This window comes from Oryzias latipes, chromosome 23, assembly GCF_002234675.1.
Source record: "Oryzias latipes chromosome 23, ASM223467v1".
NCBI lineage: Eukaryota > Metazoa > Chordata > Actinopteri > Beloniformes > Adrianichthyidae > Oryzias > Oryzias latipes.
In genome coordinates, this window is record NC_019881.2 from 13,931,485 (window position 1) to 13,952,634 (window position 21,150).

At 41.2% G+C, this 21,150-nt stretch overlaps 1 protein-coding gene and 1 long non-coding RNA gene across 7 annotated transcripts in view; one reads left to right on the top strand and one right to left on the bottom strand.

Moving 5' to 3' along the window:
* phtf2 (putative homeodomain transcription factor 2) overlaps window positions 1-12,034 on the top strand; it is a 30,201-nt gene extending 18,167 nt beyond the window's left edge. For 2 of the 6 annotated variants that reach the window (XM_023952536.1, XM_023952537.1), the window contains 19 exons: window positions 127-183; window positions 468-479; window positions 3,488-3,557; window positions 3,767-3,925; window positions 5,318-5,483; window positions 6,299-6,460; window positions 7,825-8,053; window positions 8,125-8,280; window positions 8,348-8,504; window positions 8,579-8,649; window positions 8,724-8,852; window positions 8,929-9,014; window positions 9,088-9,280; window positions 9,352-9,483; window positions 9,554-9,664; window positions 9,967-10,122; window positions 10,191-10,286; window positions 10,353-10,478; window positions 10,600-12,034. In XM_023952536.1, coding sequence (XP_023808304.1) covers window positions 127-183; window positions 468-479; window positions 3,488-3,557; window positions 3,767-3,925; window positions 5,318-5,483; window positions 6,299-6,460; window positions 7,825-8,053; window positions 8,125-8,280; window positions 8,348-8,504; window positions 8,579-8,649; window positions 8,724-8,852; window positions 8,929-9,014; window positions 9,088-9,280; window positions 9,352-9,483; window positions 9,554-9,664; window positions 9,967-10,122; window positions 10,191-10,286; window positions 10,353-10,478; window positions 10,600-10,620 — 2,289 coding nt within the window. In that variant the 3' untranslated portion in view covers window positions 10,621-12,034. The remainder of the gene's footprint in view (window positions 1-126; window positions 184-467; window positions 480-3,487; window positions 3,558-3,766; window positions 3,926-5,317; window positions 5,484-6,298; window positions 6,461-7,824; window positions 8,054-8,124; window positions 8,281-8,347; window positions 8,505-8,578; window positions 8,650-8,723; window positions 8,853-8,928; window positions 9,015-9,087; window positions 9,281-9,351; window positions 9,484-9,553; window positions 9,665-9,966; window positions 10,123-10,190; window positions 10,287-10,352; window positions 10,479-10,599) is intronic. The other 4 variants (XM_023952539.1, XM_023952540.1, XM_023952538.1 and 1 more) reach the window with 4 other exon arrangements.
* LOC110017602 lies at window positions 5,455-20,425 on the bottom strand. Its single transcript, XR_002293039.2, has 5 exons — window positions 20,315-20,425; window positions 12,077-12,137; window positions 10,968-11,044; window positions 9,542-9,630; window positions 5,455-5,539 (listed from the first exon to the last, which is right to left on the bottom strand). It is a non-coding gene; the product is annotated as an uncharacterized LOC110017602 (long non-coding RNA).
* Between the last annotated feature and the right edge of the window lie 725 nt (window positions 20,426-21,150).

A 21,150-nucleotide genomic window follows, 5' to 3' on the forward strand; every position in this document is an offset into this window, starting at 1 on the left:
CTGTTTGATCTCTGAGGAAAAGCTTAATGAAAAAGTGTGTGTGTGTGTGTGGGGGGGGGGGGGGGTGAATAATTATTTTTCTTTTGTTCTTTGAACTTCTGTAATGTTCTTTGTTTGTCTTTCCAGATTGGCGCATATGACCAGCAGATATGGGAGAAGTCAGTGGAGCAGAGAGAAATAAAGGTCGGTGGTCCGTGCCCTCCACCCCCCCCCCCGTTTGTGTCGTCTCAGTCCGTCCCGTCACTCCTGGTTTAGTTTCTGTAGCAAACTTGTCATTAATGCTCCTTTTTCTGACATTGATTCCATCTTCTTGTGTGTTATCGGCTCTCATGGCGCAGCCGACTTTCCAGTGTGTTGTTAACCGTCTCTTCTCTGCCCTCTGGGCTGCTGTCACCTGCTTTTCTGTCTGTCTTCTTTCCATCCTCCTCTGTTCTCCTCCATCCATCTCCTCCTCCTCCTCTCCACAGTTTATTTCTTTGGTGAGTATGAAACCGAGGTGGATGTGTCCCACAGTGCGCATTTCCTCTGTCCCGCGCTGTAGACTGTTAGATCTGTGGTTGCTTTCTCTGGTTTAGCTGCTGGTGTGTTTGGAATAACCCCCGACTGTGTTGTGGTTAGCTGCAGCAAAGTGGGAGGTGTCCAAAAACGAAAGAAGCACAAGTTATAGGAGCAGGAGGTTACATCTTGATTGGGTGGGGGGTTCAATTCCTGCAGAGACGTGGAAGTAAAGATAAAATACATTCAAACTTGGACTGTATTTAGTCATTTTATTGTGATAAAAGGTTACATGGTTATGAATGCATTATGGAACTCTAATAGGATCCTATTAACAAACCTTCTGTTCTGCATCGTCTCACGGTTCAAAGCTGACGTTGGTTTTTCTCTACTGTTGGAGTGTGTGCATGCAAATGCACCTGTTTGCTGTGGTCTTTGACTCCTGCAAGCTGAAACCCAGAAACGCTGTGTCATGTTTAGTGTGAGGTTATCACCACTTTAAAAAACCACTGCAGCTCCAGAGGAAACAGGAACTGGTGGAGTTGTAGACGCAGGCATTCACAGAGCTGCGACCTTGACTTGTGTCGTGTAAGTGGTTTCCTGAATGCAGCAGAGTGCAGGTTTATCAGCTCTGTATGCAGACAAGAGCCATGCCCCCCCTCCCCCTTATCAACTTTAATGACGGTTTATGGCCTCTTAAAAACTCAGCCAGTCACTCATAAATCTAGAAAAAACTTTGATCTTCTTTATTGCAGCTTTATTTTTAGCAGCTGTTTCTGGTTTCATTTCTTTATATTTACATGAAGTCTACATTTAAAAACCGTCAAAGGTTGAAATATTTATTTTTGGTTTGATTAGATTTTTATATATATATATATATATATGTATATATATGGAAGAAAAATATTAAAGGTTTTTAACTAATGTGCTCTCAAAGCTGTTTTACTTTTTTTCCTGTTTTTGAGCTTTGGCAGACATTTCTTCAAGTAAAGCAAAAGACTGCAGAAGGAAAACTACTGCCCCCTACTGGTGCTAAACACTGTGAAACGAACTGCGAACTCCAGTATGACACGTTTTATTTATGACAGTGGGGTTTGGTGGCTAGAACAACACCACCCAGACTGTGTCAACCCACAGAAGAAGACATCGCATTTCAGCCTTTAGGCTTATTTTTGTCCACATTTGAAAAAAAATTAAAAAAAACAAGCAGATAAAAAAATCTTGCAAATTTTAAATAAGCACCAGGTTAAACTCAAACATTCTTTGTACAAATAAACTGAGTTTGTGACAGTAAAAAAGCAAACAAAATGCTTTTATTACAAAGACAGAAGTTTGGTGTTCTTTAATAAGATCAGAGAATTGAATTAGTGAGTCACTGGGGGCTAAATAAAGCTGCGAGATAACAGCCGACGGGCCTTTGATGAACTTTACGGCTGCAGTAAATCCACTGGCAGGAGGAGGTCATCGATCAGCTGCTTTTAGTCTTTCACACACATGATCTGCCCTCAGCTCACACACTAGCTTAGACACTTTCTGCTCTGCTGACACACACTTTCTCACACCGTGTGTTATCTTGCTGGTAGTGATGAAGATGAAGGCCTCCGTATCAGCCCGGCTGATAAGAGTGGCTCATATAAAAGTTTAAGAGGCGCTGCTATGAATTATAGAGGATAAAGTTGTAGAAGTGGAGAGATCTGACAGGATTTATTCTTTTGTTTTTTACATAAAAGCTGACAGATATGAACTATTTTGCACTAAAACTGTCCAGCAGATGTGAATCCTTCCAGCATATACGACTAAAGCCGTGTTTTTTATGTCTTGAGTCTTAAAAATGTTTTTTTTAGCCTTTATGTTTATACTGATGCATTCTTACATATTTAGCCTTTTTCCAGGTTGATATGCACCTTCCATCCACCCATCAGGCCCTATGATGAAGCAGCGATGCTCTTGGTTTTGTTAGAGGAAGGGTAGAGCTGCAGATGTGTACAGTTTGATCTGAAAAGGTGTGAAAGATTGGAGCAGAAATTCAGAGCAGCTGTGACTAAGAAATGTCAGAAAAGTGATGAATCGCTCATTTGAAACCTAGCGTTCCACTATACGAGGAAAGAATGGAAACAAAGAATTCATGTCTGATATCACGGACAGCTAGATATTCATGTTTCAGCGTCTGAATGGAATATCTGTGCTCGTTTTTACTCCGCCTCGCTCTAATGAGGAAAGAACTGCATTCTTTTTTCTGCACCGTGACACTGGATGTTGTCATTTGTTCTGGAGCGTGTTCTTGTTGTCAGTGCTAACACTTTAGCTTCACAACATACAAGCTATCCTGAGAGTTAGACCTGTAACACTTTTGGACTGGAACCTGAAAATGTAGCTTTAGTGATGTTTCATGGTAAATCTGAAAGGACTTCCTCTGTTTTTAGTCGCTCCTGTTTCCTGATGGGAAGAAGTGTGTTTGTTGTGGGACATAGGTGTGTATTCACACACTGCTTTTTGTTTGCACAGGTGAACTCACAGTCACTGATATTATATCCAAGTCCAATTATGTTATGTCCAGACAGTTCTAATAATGTGCAGCCTAATTCATTTTCTCATAAAAAACTGTGGGTAAAGATTCAGTTTGGCGGTCTGAGATGACGCGTGCACTCTGGGGGGGAAGTGGGGGGCTGGCACAGAAAGTGTTTCCCGGGGTAGATTTATTTGCACGCTCATAAACTGAACAAAGCACCAGGCTCAGCACCAGATGCATGGCGATGGAGCTTATTTCAAGAACCTCAAGGACACTGAGACCTTTAGGATCCATACAAAACCCTAGACTGGCTGTGAGCAGATGCACATCCTGTCAAATAGAGCAGAGCCTGTAGTTGTGTAAAAACACAGTTTGGTGGCTCCCACACTAAAGGCATGTGAGTTTGTGAAGGCACAAAGTGCACAAGTGGCCTTTTTTTTGTCAGTGTTGTTGTTGACTTTGTCTCTCTGTCGCCCCCTGCAGGGCTTGAGGAACAAGCCAAAGAAAACCGGACATGTGAAACCAGACCTAATAGATGTGGACTTAGTAAGAGGTGAGAGCAAAGATGAAGGTTTTGACACCATTCATGTAAAAACCTGTCACACACACACAGTCAGCTCTGCGACAAATACACTGCATACACACTTTTTAATCATTTCATCATTACAGATTGTAGATTTCAATCACTATCTCTGGATTTTTATCTTTCTTCACGTCTCAGAAGTCATAGAGACTCGTGTATTTTTTCTGCTGAATTTCCAGGTTCAGCTTTTGCTAAGGCTAAACCGGAGAGTCCATGGACGTCTCTGACCAGGAAGGGCATCGTCAGGGTCGTCTTCTTCCCGTTCTTCTACAGATGGTGGATCCAGGTCACCTCCAGAGCCATCTTCTTGCTCCTGCTAGCTCTCTATCTGCTGCAAGGTGTGTGGGGGGTTTGCAGTCCCAGCATGCATTTTGGTTTTCACATTAGCAGAATCATTCCAATTTATAAAATGCATTGGTAAAGATATGTCATACACTGCAGAAATATGGAAAGAAGTTTAAAATGCTTACACTATTGATAGATTTTCTTTTGCTATTGAAAAACTTTCTTGATAAAATTGTTTTTCTTTGCAAGACAGAAGATTAGACATTTTCTTTCTTAAAATATTTTTTTTTCTTTGCATTTCTAAGATTCAGTTTTTGCAGGATGGAATGTCTGTTTAAAACAGTGCTTCTCAATTATTTGACACACACACACACACACACACACTCACCGCGGTGACAATATATTAGGTTAGTATCTATAAAATTGTGTAAGTATTCCTAAAATTGTATCTTTTAACATTAAAAAAAGAAAAAAAAACATAGATCCACTTTCAACACATATTACCTTTATTTAGCCACAGAAACTCTGTTCTAGTCTAAAACAGAAAAATAGCTTAAAGTGCCTGAAATAAAAAAAAATCTGTCAGTCACTATATAAACTAGAAACATTTTTGACCAACTGAACCATTTGATTCTGAGAAAAATAATTTAGTCAATAAATAATATTAAATGTAAATTGACAGCAGCAGCACCAACACATTTAACATTTTTACTCTGAAGAAATAGAAAGGTAACCAGGGTTCGATTCCCGGAGGGGAATGAACAATGGTAATGGGGCAATTACCATATCAATGGCGGGCAATTAACATCACCCAGTGAGGGCCCTTGGGCAATGCCCTTACAGCTACTGCGTCCCGAGCGCAGGTCGCCTGCAGCTCACCGCTCCCCCAGGGGAAGGGAAACCAACGAACAGGTAGCGGCTGGGGCGGGGCTTAGACTCACCGCTTTTGATTCCAGACCCGCAACAAACTAACGTCATCCATAAAATGAATATAATTTATTAGGTTTACTGGATTTAAAGAAAATAAATAAATAGAAAGGAGTCTGCATTTGTTTCCATCATCTCACTTATCTTAACTCTGGGTTTTTGACAGACTGAAAAGTCTATTCAAGGTTGTGGAAAATGGACAAAAGATCAAAGGAAACATAACGCTCATAAAGAATAAAAATAATTAAATAAATATCTTGACAGCATTTTGAATAAATACAAGTATGGCCAAATGAACTATCGCGATATATTAGCAAAACATTTTGTCTAACATCTAGTGTTGCGGCTCCCTGTGCTTTCATCTCAGTGGGAAACTCTTTGAGAGGTTCAGGTTGCCGACCCCTGCTTTAGGCCCTCGGGTGAAAATACGCAAAAGGAAAAGGCATAGAATACATTTGTGTAAAGTTGCAAGTGATCTCTCAAGTGTTCCAGCTTTGTTTCTGTTGGGCTTTCTATAGTGGCAGCAGCCATCATGTATGTGAGCATCCCAGAGGCTCATGGGATACCAGCCACTGAGGTGTTTGGAGCCATCTGGCTCATGCTGCTGCTGGGGACTGTCCACTGTCAGATCGTCTCCACCCGGACCCCAAAGCCCGTCTCCAGCAGTGGAGGGAAGAGACGCAGGTATGGGCGAGTGCAAACCTCCAGGCAGGATGTGCAGGAAGCAGAGTGCGGTGTCTCTGGGAAGGAGGGTAGTAACAGATAAAATGTCCATTTTATTGGTGATTCTTTTGGTTCCGTCAATAAGGTGTAGGTAAAGCTTTCCAAAAGTTTCCATGATTCTTATTTATCAGCTTAAAGAAATCATTTGTAAATCATTACAGATGAACAGTTTGTTTGTTTCAAACTGCAGTTTTGAGTTTGTCTTTTAGTGTGTGGCTGCTTAAATTCTGGAAGCAAATCAAAGCATGTTTAGAATATGCACTTGAACATGACAACAGAATCTGGTTGAAACAAACATGGAAAATTACAGCTGGAAAACACAAAGTTGTTGTCCAAACACAGCTCCTGTGTAATCATCAGCTAGGTCACAGTAAAGTCATGGTCAAAAAAACAGTTTAATATTTGATGTTAACTTTGAAATTCATTTAGAATATTCTGCAGCAGCTCTGATCCATAAAAAATCATTTGCATTATATTTGATTCTTTGCAGAAAATGCATCAGCTAACCAAAATTACAGCCCACTGACATTATTTTTTTTTTCATGCTTTTACACTGTTTCCGGGTTCAGTGGATCTATTTCTGTTTTTATGATCCATCAGGCTGCAAACCTTGAAATCCCTCCAATGATTTGTGAAAGTTGAAACCCTCTCTGATTTGATCAAAAGCCGGTGATAAAGTGCCGATTCCTGATGGGCACGCTGCTGTAGTTTAGGGGATCTTAGTCTGCCGTTGACTCTTAAGTCCTTCTCCACCTGCCATTCTTTCCAAACTAAAGGAAGTTGAGGAAGGCATCTCAGATGGAAGTGCATAGGGAAGGAGACGGGTCTAGCTCTACCGATAACACACAGGAGGGGTCGCCACATTCCCAATCAGCCAGCACCACATACAGCCTGGGCGCTTTCTTCCAAGATTTCTGGCATGATATCTGTAAAGCTGGGTGTGTATTCTCATTTTCTGTCTTCTTACTCCAATGATGTACTGAGATGAGGCTGAGCTCACCGGTCCAGTGTTCAAACTGAACCGTGCACATTGTTCAAGGAGAAGCTGGAAAAGGCCTTTGGACTGAAAGAGTCCGCCTCATCTCAATCCTAACTCGCTCTTTTCAAAGCTGCAACATCTGTTCCTCTTTGTCACGCTGAGAAACTGGAATTGAACCCTCATCTAGTTGGGTCCAGACTATTGACTGTAAAGAAAAGCCTTACCTCCAGGCAAAATCCTTCACCAATTCTTCCTGCTACGGGCACCGCCATGTTGAAACCAGTCAACAGCGATTGGTCCAAGTCAAATCGCTGTCGACTGGTTTCAACATGGCGGTGCCCGTACCAGGAAGCAATTCTACTACCTATTTGGGAACACGAGAGGGAGTTTGAATCCAAACAGTGTGAATGAAGAGATTTTGCAGTTTGGAATGATTCGCTTGCTGTCAAAGCTACATTCAAAAAAAAAGAAGCTTTAGGGCTGAAAACAAGTACAAGTACCTTCATTGTACTTCTTAACACTGAGGTACAGTGGCCTTGAAGTACAAATCATTCAACGCAAAGACATTATAAAGATCACGATGGAAAAAAAAAGCAAACAAATAATAATAAAACATTACATTTCAGAAACCAAAACAATTGTTTAAAAAAAACATTTCAGAAAACTAAATGAAATGTTTAAAAGCAAAACACAATTAACTGGTAAAGGTAGGTACTATGGGACATCACTGACAGGATGAGAACAATTGTCTTCAGTGTCCACATACTAATAATAAAAGTGTTAGTATGGAGCATATCCAGTATCAATTCATGCCAAATAGAACTTTTGGTTGAATTGATGGACAATCATCATCCATTCAGCAATGTCTCATAGTACCTACCCTTTTCAATTGTTTTTCTTCTGTTTCGTTTAACATTTAATTTTGATTTCTGGAAAATACTTTAGTTTTCCAAAAATATTTCATTTTTTGAAATCGTTTTTTGGTTTCTAAAATGTTATGTTGTCTTTTTATCATTTGTTTTGTTTTTTTAGTTGTTGTGATCTTTATTATGTTTTTGGATTGAGGGGTTCGTTTGTGTCTCAGGCTGCTGCCCCCAAAGCTTCTTCCTCCAGCAGTGGTGTGGAACATTAACTTCACTGTGATTATCCGTCATCTTCATCCGTTCAGAGCAAAGTAAACTAATGCTTCACATGGATGTTCCACAGTGCTGTGTTGAATGTGTCCTCACTTTACTGCATGCCTGCTCCATGGACTCACTCCTGATAAGACATCCACCGTCCTACTCCGCTGTCCGCCACTCACCTGCAGCTCTCCTTCCACAGATCCAAGAAGTCCAAGCTTTCCATCGATAAATCCACAGAGACTGATAATGGCTACGTGTCGCTTGACGGCCGGGTAAACAATCGCAGCAGCGAGGAAGGTCTTCAGCTCCACGAGCAGAGATGTGACTCGCTGAGCAGGGCGGAGGAGGCGTGCTGGAGCTCGCGCATGTCCCCCCCTCACAGCCACACGGGCCGCAGCTCAGGACTGCTGCTGGTCAGCAGCAAAAAGGTGAACGATCAAAGCGTTTGCAATGGAATGTGTGCTTCTGGATTTGATCTGATGCACTTTGTGGTTGTTAGGAGCCTATGTCAGATGAAGCATCAAGCGAGGAGGATCCAGAAGCGTCCTACAGCGCCCTCCTGTCCCCCCACAGAGGAGTGGAACGGATGAACAATGACTGTACTCTCCGAAACCGCAAGAGCACGCATCACTACAAGAAGCACTACACAGTGGAGGTAATGCTTTATTCAAATCAGATACGGCCAAATACTTTAAAATCCTAATACATTTCCTGGCTTTTAGGATGTCCCAAAGTCTGGAACCAGCTGCAGCTCCAGGTGTTCTAGTCTGAGGACTCATGACTCCGAAAGCACTCGGCACGAGTCGGAGACTGAGGACTTGATGTGGGAAGACTTCTTACACTGTGCAGAGTGTAGATCCTCCTGCACGTCAGAGACCGGTGAGGAAACGCAGACCTTCAGTCAAACGTGGTCAAAGTTACCGTCTGTTAATGCTGTTATTTGTTTGCTCCAGAGGGAGAAGCTGCAGGAACTCCCGCATGTCCTCTCAATAAAAAGGAGTACAGGGACGACCCTTTCCATCAGGTTTGTGAACATGGGTTCTTAGAACTTCAACCACAGAAGGGGGTGGCTCTGTTTGATGAACATCCTTCCTGCAGGGTCATGTTCCCTGGCTGCACAGCTCCAACCCTGGCCTGGAGAGGGTGAGCGCCATCGTGTGGGAGGGAAACGAGTGCAAGAAAGCGGACATGTCTGTTCTGGAGATCAGTGGCATGATCATGAACAGAGTAAGAGGCGTTCTGTGCTACAACATTGATGATCCATGCAGACAACATGGCAGTAACATGTTTCCTCTCTCTTCAGGTTAATCTTTACACTCCGGGTATTGGCTATCAGGTCTTTGGGCACCTCGCTTCCGTCACGCTGGGACTCACGCCCTTCGTTTACAGGTACTGCAGACACAAACTGGACCCATGTCCTGCAGCAACCTGACAGCCTCTGACAGTGGTGTATCTTATGCAGGCTGGCTCAGTACTGTGATGTGGATCAGCTGACTTCGCTGTCAGCAAGCGAGCTGTTGTCTGTGGCTTTTGGAGGAGGCTCGGGATCAGATGCTCTGGTTATTGCCATGGTTACGCTCAGCTTCCTGGTGCGGGTTTGCCTTATCTGGCTCTTCTTCTTCTTGCTGAGTGTAGCAGAGCGGACCTACAAACAGGTACTTCAACTAAAATCCCTACAAATCATGTCCTTTACCAGGATATTCAAGTATTTATTTTCTATTTTCAGAGACTTCTTTTTGCTAAACTGTTCGGACACCTCACTTCAGCCCGCAGAGCCAGGAAATCTGAAGTCCCACATTTTAGGCTGAAGAAAGTTCAGAACATCAAAATGTGGCTTTCTCTGCGCTCCTACCTCAAGGTACATCAGGGCTTTAGATAACATTACTGGGAAAGTTCTCAAATGTGAAACTGAACACCTTGGTTTGCAGAGACGAGGTCCTCAGCGTTCAGTAGATGTCATCGTGTCGTCTGCCTTCCTGCTCACTCTGTCAGTCGTCTTCATCTGCTGTGCTCAGGTAACAAGGAAAACCCAAACACGCGTAAGTGAAGGGTCCATGCTGCAGAGTATTCACAGTATCGCTTTGACATTTCTCTATAAATTGTAAAAACTGAAAGCTCTGGTCATTGAGAAAATGAAGAAATTCACCATATGACCTTAATTTCTATAAATCTAAACTATTTTGACTCGGATGCTTCTGTCATAAAGCCAGCTCACCTTTTCTTCTCTAAAACTCTGAAGTTTACTGGTTTTGAGCATTTGTGGTGATCTGAATCATGGATGTGATTCAGGCTTACCACTGTAACAAACCCTCACTACATGAATTTGTCTGCCTGTCTTCAGCTCCTCCACGTCCATGAGACTTTCCTGGAGTATCACTATAACTGGGAGCTGGTGATCTGGTGTTCCAGCCTGTCTCTGTTCCTGCTCAGGTTTGTCACTCTGGGCTCAGAGACCAGCAAGAAGTACAGCAACACTTCCATACTCCTCACTGAACAGGTAAGCAGGTTACCATAGTGACCTGTCATTCATAGGAAACTGTTACTGATGGTGTTTTCTCCTCAAAGATTAATCTGTACCTGAAAATGGAGAAGAAGCCAAACAAGAAAGAGGAGCTCACGCTGGTTAACAACGTTTTAAAACTGGCAACCAAACTGCTGAAGGTACATCTGTTACACAGCTACACTGCATTGTGTCTGTTCAGAGGTCTCATTCTATCCTCTGTGCAGGAGTTGGACACGCCCTTCAGGTTGTACGGACTGACCATGAACCCCCTGCTCTACAACATCACTCAGGTGGTCATCCTGTCTGCGGTGTCAGGAGTCATTTCTGACCTCCTAGGATTTAATCTGAAGGTAAATATGTAGGTTTGTAACTAAACAAATGCTTGGTGTAAAACATTAGGGTCAGTATTTTACACCACATTAGCTGTTAAAGCCGTTTTTCTTACCGTCTCGTCTTTTTTTCCATTCACAGCTCTGGAAGATCAAATCATGACAGTAAACGGGAAAAACAACCAAGACTTCATTTGGCTGATAGACGTCTGTCAACATTTCCGTGTGCTGACCTTCAATATTCTCACTTTGTGCAATTCACAAGTTATTTATTTACCCTCTCAGTGTTTTTACTTAGAGCTTTTTCAATTTGAGTGTTCTTTGACACAAGACAAGCTGTATTTTCAGGATAAGTGTTAGTATTTAATTATTATCAGTTAAAGTTCTCGACTGCCTTTGAGATTCTGTTTTTTGCTCATCGGCAAATTTGCAGTTAAAATGCTGATGGAGCAACAGTTTTTTTTTTCCATTTGCCACAGTTTTAGTTATTTTAAAAATACTTCAGCCCACCTGGTTTTTGATGGGACTGTGTGAAGCCGTCACGTCCGTCTTCACAAAGTTCCTGGTTTCAGTCCGTTAGATGAGAACTGTAAAGACACGAATATGCAGGAAATGAGAACAAACATGCTGCTCTGTGAACATTTAGGTCAAATAAAGGCAGATTTGTCTGAAAATAGTGTTTTACGGTAATTCTCTAAAATCACTTCACGTCTGCGACAGTGTCTCACATTAGGACACGCTACAGAAAATGTAAACGTCATCACATCACAAATAGTTTGTCTGAAAAATTAATGCGGGAAAAAATATTTCCAGACGAGTCCAGTGTAAACTTTTGTGTCAAACAATCTTCAATATTTACAGGTTATTTCAACATCTTTTCTTCAATGAAACTTAAAGTTAAAGCAAGTCTGTTAGCAAATGAAGATATGCACTTTAAAAAGTACGTGGAAGACAGGTTACACTTTTTGGGACAGTGTTTTGTACCTTTTGTGGTAGTTTTGTTCTTTTGCATCAACCCATCGTCATGTTACAACGTGCAGGTTTAGAGGGCAGCAGATGACAGCTCTGTGCCCGTTTCACATCGGAAAAACCTCCATGGTACGGGAATTTATAAAGCTTTTAAAACTTTTGTTGCACAATTCAATAAAAAAATATGCTGACAGAAATCATTTCATCAAGTAGAGCTGGCGCTCTGACAAACAAGCTGACTTTGTAAAAAATGCAAGCATAATCATCTTCAGAGTTTGAGGAGGAGGAAGACCAAAGTGCTCGCTCATTCAATTGTTATTGTCTTTGCTGGGAAAAGAATGTAAGTCTGGCATAATGCTTTAATCCTGTTTTTTGTTTGCTTTGTGTTCTTTTATTGGGATGTTTTTCCTCACATTCACTGGCAAAGTTAAGACACGTTTTATTTTATGTTTTTAAAGGTTCATGGTGTCTGAAACATATGCAAGTGAACTTAGATAATTTTGTTGTGATGCTGTTTTTTTCCAAATAGTTTAATAGTTGTTTTATGTGAAATGCTCTGTCTTCAACTTTTTTAAGAAAAAAATAAAGAATGCTATATCTGACAAAAAGTTCATTGGTGAATCATTGTCTCAAGGTATAAAGAATCAAACCTTTATAATTCTGATGAATCCATGTCTCAGGGTCTTATTGTCCTCGTGACGTCTGGGCTGACTGTAGAGAAAAAAATAAAACAGAGTCAGAAACTCATTTCACCCAACACCTGCTATGTTACAATAATTAAACATTTCTTTTTATTTCTTATAATAATTTCTGTTAACCTTCATCTGTAGTTTCAGGTAACTGGAGCATTTTTACTGAAATTAGTGTGAATGTCTGTTAGCAATTCACATTCACATAGACATTTGAATGGCAATTCAACGCCATCCAAAGATTCTCCACTGGAATGAGATCCAGAGAATTTTCTAATCATTGCTCCATCAGCTGGATGGAGCTGCTAACTTGTTTTCTACACCATTATACAGATACATTCTTGAGTTTGTTGACTAAATCTCTCCCAGGAAGAACACTATAATAAGTAGGGGTGTAACGGTACACGTAGTTGGACCGAACCATTTCGGTACAGCACTTTCGGTTCGGTTCACGTTCTGACTGTTTCGGTTTTCGGTTTGTTTATTTTTCCCCTGCAAATGTATTAACTTTGCCTCAAGGTGGAACTTATGTTACTCGCGGTATTCCGCCGAGACTCTCACTGGTTTCTGCACTCGCGTACCTGTAGGAAGGGGGGCGGGGGGGGGGGGGGGGGGGGGGCGTGTCGCGCACAATTATTGAAACCGCGTGAGCGCGTGTTCAGTTTGTGTAGCTCAGTTATGGAGAACGGCAATAAGTCCAAACGGGAAAGTGAACCCCGTAGGAAGATCCGCCTTCCACGGTCAGAAACATCATTGCACTTCAGCTTCAACAGCTATCAGGTGATGGAGGTGACAGTACGCATGTCCACAGGATCAGCATGACTTTAATGCTTAGCTTACACTCTCCTGTGTGGGGAATGCTGTTGTGTTGACATCGTTACACAAAGATAGTGTATGCCACAGAATAAATCTGTTAATGCTCTTAAAACGGCAAGACCCGACCGTAACAATCGGGTCTACAAGAAAATAAATGTGCAAGTTAATTTTTCAGGCCAGTGTTAATAATCCAAAGTTTTTAGTTCCTGGTAGCTGATGGTTTTTCTTATTTTATTAAGCAGATCACCTACAGAGGTCAATTTTATTTATTGTTTTATAAAATCAATAAATGCATTTTGCAAGTAATTATTTTCTGGCTTTTTGTACAGAAAATAGATTAAAGCTTTATTGATCTCCCAAGGGAGAAATTCAGGTGTCCGACAGCAAAACACACACAATAAATAACATTAATATAATAGTTCATAAAATAGCAGTTCATATCAGGCAGATTTGTCAAACAGCCGTACCGAACCGAAACGTATCGAACCGAGCTCTATGAAACTCTGTATCGAGCCGAAATGACATTTTAGCGTATCGTTACACTCCTAATAATAAGAGAAGTGATGGCCAAATCGACGCCTCCTGAAGCACTGACCAACTCCAATACAAGTGGGCTGAAATCGACACTCAGCTCCGATCATTTCAGATAGAAATAGTGACACCTGCTTAGGGGTGACGATAACCGCATCACTTTTTTTTTTTTTTTTTAAGTTCTGCATATGGTGCGTGATTGGAACTATAATCAACACATTAAACACATTCATCTTTGCTGATAATTTACTTTTTCTGCTGTGTTCAGACTTCAAGAGTTTCTGGGGGAAACCTTTTATCAACCCTTGTGCTATCCTAGACACTTTAACATTGGGAGTAGGGTCAACTAGACCCACTAGACAGTGCGCTGAACCTTTTTTCTTCAATGATTTGTGATCTTCACTGGTGTCCATGGATTACATCATGAAATCTTTTCACCTTTATCCACCTTTGTCATGGTAGGGAGAACACGTCAATGTAACGGTGGGTATGGCAGGCCATTTTAACATTTAAAAGCTAAGTTTGACTATCCGGAATTAACATTGTAGATATAAACGACGCATTTCTGACTAGTCGTAATTACATTTTGGATAGTCAGAATTGTAATTCAAGATATCTGTAACGTAATTGTGACTAGTCGAAACGACCAATAGAGATATCTATAATTCAGTTTTGACTAGCCAAAACTAAATTACAGATATCTGCAATGACGTCATTGAAAACGACATTCAACTCATCACACATCTTAAATGACAATTGCAGATATCTGTAATTCAGTTTTGCCTAGGCAGAATGACAGTTAAAGATATCTCAAACGTCATCATCACTAGCTCTTCCTGTCTTGCACGGGCTGCAGCATTAAAAAGACGATTAAAAATCGCTTCACCCGCTGGCTGCTCTACGACGGAGATTAAGGGCCACCAAAAAAGTAAAATTAAAAGATTTTAAGTCGTAAATTTATGAAGAAAAACTCGTAAGTGGAAGTGAGCATGCTGAGCAGCAGGTGAACGCCACACAGCAGCAGCAGTCCGACTAAACTTTGTTGAAGAGGTGAGCTGAATGTTTATTGATAACGTTCTAAATCAGGGGTCGGGAACCTATGGCTCGCGAGCCATATATGGCTCTTTTGATGGTCACATGTGGCTCGCAGACAAATCCTTAATTATACTTTTTTTTTTCATTAGACCAGTCCTTCTCGGGCGCGATGCAATGCCAGAGGCGCGCAGTAGTAGCGGTGCTTGGAGAAAAAACTATCAGTTTACTGTTATCTATTATTTCACAGAGTTTGTACCACCCGGAAACCTTTGAATTGCCTCCCTGAGGAAGAGCGCGCAGTTTTGGGGACGGGATGTGTGAGGAAGAAAGCAGAGGGGGTGGGGGGGGACCGGCAGCAGGTGAATCGCGCAGAGATGGTAAAAACGTAAACCTGCTGCCCGTCACTCCTGCAGCGTGGGTGTGTGTGTTTGGTTCCATGTCTGTCTCACATCTAAAGAACATTCAGACCTACGATCACGTTTAAAGTCTCAACGCCTGCATGAAGCAGAAACTCACCACGGATCAACCAGACTAGACCATCAGCAAAACTACCACGAGAAATACTCATCATTTATTAGCAACAGTATAACAATGTTATTAAAAAGAATCCACAGACTTATTGGACTTTAAAAATGTTGAAATTACATCAAATGCACACATTCATTTGTATATTTAGTTTTAAACATATTGTCGCGGACTGAGTTTAACTTGGCTGTTGGGCCGCGTTAAAGTTCTGGAGTTCATGGAACGCATCGTTCAAGCAGAGATCTGATTGGCCCTCAGTTCTGTCGCTCAGCCTGTTGTTAGGGAGTTTGGACCAATGGGGTTCAGCCATGGGCCGAATAAGGAAATGGGAGGGCTGGAGCAGGACGGGGGAATATAAAGTTGGGAGAAGCGCTCTCGTCTCGGCGGGAGAGATTCAGGAGTTGCTGAATTGATTGTACGGCGTTTGTTGTGGTCTACAGTAACCAGAATAAAGAACCCTAAAAGAGGTTAAGTCTCCGTGCCTTAGTGTGGGAAAGGGACACTACATTATTGTATGGCTCTTTCGAAATTACATTTAAAAATATGTGGCGTTTATGGCTCTCCTGGCCAAAAAGGTTCCCGACCCCTGTTCTAAATGTTTGGAAGCTTGTTAGTTTGATTTATGATTTATTCATGTTTTATTCATTGTTGGGTGGTTTGCAGGATCTCTGCACCCCGATGAAGCCGTCGGTGTCCCTGGAGCTGTCCACCTGAATCCTTTCTTCCTCCGTTAAAGACCAGATCTCTACGTTTCTGTGTAGCTTCCGTCCGAGGATGAGCCCTTTTTTTGGCATTTTCAACGTTGTAATGCTAATATAACAGACTATTTTCATTCCTCTTTATTGTTTTATGTTGGATCGGGACACTTCATCTGCAGGAGAGGTGTATCTAACACTGTTTACTTCCGCATTGGTGTTCAGATGACAGGTTCATGACATTAGGTGACAGATGAACTGCAGGTTCTGTTAATGAAAAGGAAAATAAAGGCAGCAGCGGTCCTCTGCACACAAATGTGTCTCTGAGCTCCTCATTTTACATTTGAAACTCTGCTTTACCGACACGGAACCCGGAAAGCCGGCTCCACTGACAATAATCTGATTTTGAGTCGCCAAAAGGTTCAGAATCACTTTGTTTTAAAGCTATCCGGAAAAATAAAGCTTCACCAAAGGCTCCACACATTTCATCTTCAAGCTAGGCTCTGATTAACGGATAACTTTGGTGTTTTTCTCTTTTCTTTTCTCTCTTTCCGACCGCGGTCAGAAGCGCAGGGGAGATTTCCTCCGCCGAAGGCGATTCTCCTTCGGGGTTCACTCCTGATCGGAACCCTCAGCCTCCAGTGCGGATTAAGAACGACTCCAAAACAGTTATTCTGGGAGGGGGACACCTTCTTTTTATTTCGGTGCTCCGTCCTCCGAACACACTGTATCAACGCACACACCTCCGCTCCGTGCTCACCCCCATCTCAGCACACACACACACTCCACAACACTTTTATCTCCTAAATTTACGAGATAAAAGTCGTAATTAAAGAAAACAAAAAAAAATTTTTGTAAACTGGCCCTAAAACTTCGTCGTACTGCTCCGATATGGTGCTAATCAGTGCTAATTACAAGTTAGCAGGTGCGATTTGAATGATTAGAACAACACGCTCTGCTCCTCCCCTAAAGTGCGATGCGGACCTAATTTGCATACAGATATCTGCAACGTCATTTCGCCTAGTCAAAACTCTAATTCAAGATATCTGTAATTACATTTTGACTATCCTGAATGAACATTACAGATATCTCAAGTTTCAGATATCTCTATTCAAATTTCATTTCAAGATATTTGAAACTTGATTATAGATATCTACAATTAAATTATGACTATCCCTAACTCCAGTTGGAGATATCTACTACGTCATTTTGACTAGTCATAATTCCAGTTACAGATATCTACAACGTCATTTCGCCTAGTCAAAACTTAATTTAAGATATCTGAAAAGGAACATGTAGATATCTTGAATTGACTTGAATTCAAGATATCTTTAACTTGAGTTTTGACTAGTAAGAATGGAATTGTAGATATCTGAAACTGGAATTACAGATATCTACAATTCAGTTACAGATATCCGTAATTCATGAAGTGGATATCTGCAACTGAATTGTAGATATCTTTAATTGTAAACCCCATACAAATGAATGGTGAAAGTGATGTCATTTGTCCTAAGAATAAAATCTTTGAGGATATCTGAAATTACGATTACGGATAGGAAGAATGTAGTTGCGGATATCTGAAACGTTCTTTTTGACTAGGCAAAACTCAAATAAAGATATCTGCAACACACATCCAGTCTAGCTTTTAAATGTTAAAAAGGCTTGCCATAGGTGGGGTCATCTAAGATAGCACAAGGCTTAATATTCTTACTCCCTCTTGGCGGTGCGCTGCTGTCACCCCCTCTAAGCTGCATGTGGCACGCTCCCTCTACTCACACACGCGAGGTTTCAGAAGCACATACACATCCTCATTCTACAACAGAAGTTTCCGTCTCGCGAGGAAATCCGAAAAATTTACTGCGTTCTAATTATTAATTTCTATTGTATTCATGTCCATTACAAGCTGCGTGGGTTCTTGAGTGCGCGACACGGCCGCCCGCCGGAGAATTGTGTTGGAGGGGGGTTATTACTGTTCTCCTTCACTCTGTAACACCAAACACAAACGTGCACTGTTAGATTTCGATGAATATAACATGTTCGGTTTGGGAACTATTTTGTGCTGCGAAACGTTACGTGTCCCTTTCAAATTCTATCCCTCTGGAGGAGGTTTTGTACCTAATCAGTTTGAGACATTAAGTCAAACATTATTCAAAGAAAATTAATTCTATATGTTTCTTTTATCATAATGATCCCATTCCTGATTCAGCTCACCTTTAGTTTGACTAACGATTTCATTCATTGTGAATCCACAGTTGTTCTTGAAACCATTACTACAGTAAGGCTACGTTCTCACTGCAGGGCTTAATGCTCAATTCCGATTTGTTGCAAAGGAAAGGAAAGAAATCCGATTTTTTTGCAAGGCCGTTCTCAATTGATTTTTTTTTTTTGCTAAAAGTTATGGGTTCATTGGTTTAGTCCCAACTTTCTTACTAATTCTACACAAAGTTCACTTAGGGCTCGCTCGTGGTCTCAATTTTCGAGGCTTCTCTTGGTGATTAACTAAAGTCATGATGAACTTTTTTAAGATTGAATTTTATTGGGATACCAAAATCTTACCCTCCAATAGGGAAAATATATTCTGAGCTTTTCAGGAACTGTACTTCTATGATGGTTTCAAATTTAAGTTAAAAAGGTCACATTCAGCAAGGTGATTTATCCGCATCTTTTCTTGTGTCAATGTCTTAGGCTACATTCACACTGCAGCGCTTAATGCTCAATTCCTTTTTTTTTTGCAAGGCCGTTCACATTTCTAATTAAATGTGAATTTTTGTGATCTCCTGTGTGAACTTGAAATGACCCAGAATTGACCTGCATGTGCAGAAGAGTACTCAACGGTGAACGACGTCACTTGTTTGGGGAAGTGGCTAACGTTTTTTTTTTAATTTTATTTTTTTTGGAAGTGGCTAACGTTAACAATGGATATCAACAAAACAGCTCTTTTTGCGGTATTAAATTTATTTTCACAAAGGAGCCAGTACAAAAACAATCTTCTCATTTTAAGAAGGCAATGGAGCCAAGATCATCTGTCCCCACTGTTGTGGAATGGGGATGTTTATGTGTTGGGGCCGCGCGTGCGTGTGTGTGCGCCTGTGGGTGTGTGTAAGAGACAGGAGAGAGAGCGTGCAGCGAGGTAGAGAATGAGGGGGGCAGTGGGGGCGCGCATCCATGTTGTGTTAGGGAGGAAGGAGAACCCCGGTCGAACGGGAAAGTGAACCCCGGAGGAGGATCTGTCTTGGGTTCCCCGCGCTTCTGACCACGGTCAGAAAGGGAGAAAAAAAAAAAGTCATCGCGGGAAAGGTTCAACACCACGCTCGGCCATTTCGCTGGAAATATTTTAAAAAAACGCCCGGTTGCGATAAGAGCCCTTTAGTTTGGCCTGAATAGAGCTGTCATTCCAAGTATTAATCCAATCGGTGACCTCGCTTCCCTTACACTAACTGGTCACAGCAGCATCGTCCGCCATGGTTGATGTTAATGATCTAGTTTCCGCCTGCTTCATGCAGAATTATGAAGTGTGTAGCGTATCGATGACATATGGGACGGATTCATGTGGCCTGGCCGGTCAGACGGCGGTCGCATTTGAAAAGATCGGATGCGTTTTGGATTCAGGACCACATACCCAAGTGGTGTTGCCCAAGTACGTTCACACCGCAGGCTGAAACAACCCAATTCAGATTTTTTTGCCCCTATGCGGCCTGTATCTGATCTTTTCATGACAGTCTGAACGACAAAGATCTAATCTTTTGAAATGCGATGCAGGCCACTTGGGTATGTGGTCCTGAATCCGATACGTATCCGATCTTTTGAAATGCGACCTCCTTTTTCTTCTCCCTTTCCGACTGTGGGCAGAAGCGCGGGGGACCCAAAGCGGATCCTCCCCCGGGGTCCCAGTTCTGACACTTTGATTCTCCAGAGCGGGTTGATAGAGTCAACAGCATTTATTCTGGGGGAAGCCTTCTTTTATTACCGTGCTCCTTCCTCCCTAACACACAACATGAATGCCCCCCCATTAATTTAAGCGCTGCAGTGTGAATGTAGCCTAAGACATTGACACAAGAAAAGATGCGGATAAATCACCTTGCTGAATGTGACCTTTTTAACTTAAATTTGAAACCATCATAGAAGTACAGTTCCTGAAAAGCTCAGAATATATTTTCCCTATTGGAGGGTAAGATTTTGGTATCCCAATAAAATTCAATCTTAAAAAAGTTCATCATGACTTTAGTTAATCACCAAGAGAAGCCTCGAAAATTGAGACCACGAGCGAGCCCTAAGTGAACTTTGTGTAGAATTAGTAAGAAAGTTGGGACTAAACCAATGAACCCATAACTTTTAGCAAAAAAAAAAAATCAATTGAGAAACTGCAAAAATATGTTATGAAACGAAACTTCTTCCGAGCTACCGGTTTGTTCGGAGGGAAACCCTTTTTGGCCTGACGGGGATTAGATAACATTGCTAGCTTGATGCTAATTATTAACGAACGTTAGCTTTAACTACAGTGTTTTATTAAGCAGCAAAACATTTAAACAACAACAAAGACGTGATATTATACTATTAATGTAGTGATTTAAATCAATAACAACCAGCAAGTACTTACTTTAGGCGTAACTTCTTAACATTGTTGTTGCTGCGGAAACTCCACGGTCAACGGCGCCATTTTTGTCCCAGCTGACAAATTTCAACCAATTAGGAGGATGTTCTTTTCAAAATAAAGGCATCCAAAAATAATTTAAATATCGGTTCAGTTAGATTTACAAAAACTAAATTTAAAGTTTGAATTATTCCAGATATTCAAATTTAGGAATTCAAGTTCCACATCTGCCATCTTAAATTATCCAAACTTTTTTTTTTAATATATATATATTTCCAGTTTAACACAGAGTTTAGCTAATTAATGTATTCACAAGCTGGACGCAAAATAACTTGGGCAACAAAAAGAAATCATGTATAGTGTTATGAACTATTGGTGCATGCAGAGCTCTGTGGGACACCATCTGGAATTGCTCCAATAACTAACAATGAATCCACCTTATAAGGCGTGAGTTATGTAAATGAGCTGAACTTTGAACTTCTGATTTGAGCTCTACAATTGTTTTGGTCAGTATCTAACAGCAATATGTAGTCTAACAAAGATATGCACAGAAACAAGACCAACATCAATGGGAGTTAAAATACTTGTATTTAGTTGCTACTTGTATTTTAAGTAACTTTCCATTAATGCAACAAAGCATCAATAACTAATAGATGAAAGTTACATCCCACTAACTTTGGATACTTAAAATGTAAAATAAAACGTAATTGGCTTAGTAATAGATTTTTCTGATTATGATAAAGATACAACGTATTTCTAACTGAACTTGTGTTGCAAATCATCATATCTTTTTAAATAACAAAGGATGAGAGAAAGGTTGCTCCTTAGCTTTTTGGAAACAG